Source organism: Penaeus japonicus, unplaced genomic scaffold (assembly GCF_977035675.1).
Source record: "Penaeus japonicus unplaced genomic scaffold, GWHDUDI00000001_assembly GWHDUDI00000005, whole genome shotgun sequence".
NCBI classification, from domain to species: domain Eukaryota; kingdom Metazoa; phylum Arthropoda; class Malacostraca; order Decapoda; family Penaeidae; genus Penaeus; species Penaeus japonicus.
This window is the reverse complement of record NW_028234407.1, coordinates 10,742,514-10,745,013: the sequence shown is the minus strand read 5'-3', so window position 1 is coordinate 10,745,013 and position 2,500 is coordinate 10,742,514. Positions and strand designations below refer to the sequence as shown.

The 2,500-nt window shown below is 33.1% G+C and overlaps 1 protein-coding gene across 3 annotated transcripts in view; it reads right to left on the bottom strand.

Annotated features, from left to right (window-relative positions):
• The window catches only part of eRF1 (eukaryotic release factor 1), a 22,296-nt gene that overhangs the window by 12,843 nt on the left and 6,953 nt on the right, over positions 1-2,500 (bottom strand). For all 3 annotated transcript variants that reach the window (XM_043020602.2, XM_043020601.2, XM_086536985.1), the window contains exons 2-5: positions 1,799-1,955; positions 1,337-1,512; positions 866-993; positions 498-648 (exon numbers count right to left, since the gene is read on the bottom strand). In XM_043020602.2, the coding sequence (XP_042876536.1) occupies positions 498-648; positions 866-993; positions 1,337-1,512; positions 1,799-1,899 (556 nt within the window). In that variant the 5' untranslated portion in view covers positions 1,900-1,955. The remainder of the gene's footprint in view (positions 1-497; positions 649-865; positions 994-1,336; positions 1,513-1,798; positions 1,956-2,500) is intronic.

The window sequence follows — 2,500 nt, the reverse complement described above, 5'->3', positions numbered from 1 at the left end:
TGAAAAGCATTAATATAAAGTTTATCTGAAATCTATGCTGTTACTTGTTTACAGCTACTGAATAAAATATATTTATCTGGCCTGATTGATAAAAACAAACTAAAAAGTCTAGATATCTTGAATACTAAAACCTATAAATTCAGCATTAACCCGTAGATGGCAGCTCGCACCTGAAGAGTGGCTCTCATTTGAGGACACTTTCATAATTCACTTTCTCATGATTCAATTTTACAGTATACCAGAGGATAGAGTGGTGGGTTCTCAAGCAGGCCATGGTGTGAAAAAATGATCAAAAATAGAAAACAAGATTTTTTATTCTTATCTTTCCTTTATTTTTACTATATGGAAATTGTCCCAACTCTTATTATAATGCATTCATATGATGAATAATCCTAAGTCCAAAACTACACAGTGTTGTGGTAGATAAAAGGGAACAGCATTATGGGGTTAATAGAAGCACAATATTAAAAGAGCAAAGGAAATTCTTTCTTACTAACCGTGTTTCTTCGGCAGATCAACAGTGAATTTGTGTAGAACCTCTCGCGTGTTGCCTTGCAACGTGCCAAAAAGTGCTCCATTACCATCCATAACAATGAAGCCAAATTTGTTGTCATCTGCCAACAATGCAGAAAGAGCTTCTGTGTGGAACTGAAAAAAATATCTATAATTAAAGATAACAGCATATTTAATCCCAAAAATTATTCAAACTTCTGCAATAATTCTATGGTTGTACATAGTTTAATTCAAAATAGTCCTATCTCTACTTGTATAAGGTTATCACATTAACAGATCTTTGTCATTCCTCTTAACAAAGATGTGCATTCACAGAATCCTTCTTATCAGCTGGGTTCAGTTACCTACTCACCTTATTGTCACATAGGTACAAAGATGTGTTGATTGGTTTAAAGGGTTCAAAATCTATGTTGACTTTCTTCTCCTTCCCTTCCTCTGTGACAATGGTACCGCAGTAAATCACCAGGCCATTGGGCGGAACTGAGGAGGAGGACAAGAGTTATAAGAAATTATGGTTTCGAGGTGTTGAACAATTCTTAAATAATAAACAGCAAAATGTCATTGGACAAAACTGTGGTGAAAGACAAAGATGAAATATACTTAGGGGTTTAAAAGGAACATGAAAATTTCTTAAATAAGAAATAGCATAACTAAATATAGTCAACAAATGGAAATTCAATTGTCAATAATAGCATAAGATGATACTTTTTAATACATTTTTTAAATAAATATGAATTTCTTTTTAGATGCATATAAAAATAATAATCATAATAGAAAGAGAAGAGAAATAACTTAAAGATTTCCTGTGAGCAAAATTACACACCTTTAGTGTAGAGTTTGAGCCTCTGCTGTACAGATGTGATAGCGGACAAGACTGATAGTCTGTTTACTCGAGATTTGATGTTGGACGCCGTACCAAATTCATCTGCCAACATCTTGCTTACTCGGGCAATCTGATCCTTTGGGGGAATGATTAAGGAAATCATAGAAGTGCCATTCCTGAAAAGCAAAAAAAGTTGTTAAAGATTTTGATACTGAAAAAGATATTATATCAACATTGCATAAATCCACACTATTAGTCCATATCATACATATATAGATATAAATATAAATTAATCAATAAATACATCAAACAATTATTATACTATTAATAGATAGCCAAAAATTTAGTATTAATATTCCCACTTGCATAACATTATTTCTAGATTCTTATAAATGCAGTAAATATTACAAAATGTGTAGAATCAACCAAATCCTGATTAACCAACTACCATAGTGGACTTACCCCCTGGCCATTTCCAGACTCTTGATTAGTTTCTTGATCTTCCAGATCTCAACATTACGGTCCGCACTGGACTCGTCCTGACTGTAACCCTGGGTGGCCATGGCGCCGCTGCTGTTTCTGCTTGCTCTCTGCCCGCCAACTTTTCAGTTTTTTGTTTCTACAAAGGTAAAGAATTGATTAAGATTGGTATCATTCTCTATATAAAACAGGAAATACACTGTAAGAAATTACTGGAAAATAAAAACTGTAAATTGTTTCCTCAGACTCAAATACTAGAAAATAAAAAATGTAAATTGTTTCCTCAGACTCAAATACTAGAAAATAAAAAATGTAAATTGTTTCCTCCGACTCAAATACTATCTATTTCTTAACCCATTGCAGATGGGGGATAGATTCGCTTGCCCAGTCTCCAGGATGAGTTTTATTTCAGAGCAAGGCAGCTTGAAGCATAATAATTTGAATCTTCCCACTCTCTTTCAGTCACTCATTATAAAGCTAGAGCCATTTTTGTTTTATTTTTTTGCGTGTTTTATTGTGTTTAGAGACTTATATATGCCATATTACACTCTATGAAGGTTACAGTTGACTAAAATTGTAGTATATGATCCATGTCAGCTCATTATTTTCTTTAAACAAAGTATAATAGAAGTATTGCTGTCTTATGGGAGTGCAAAACGCAACTTTATTTTTTCGTATTTTTGT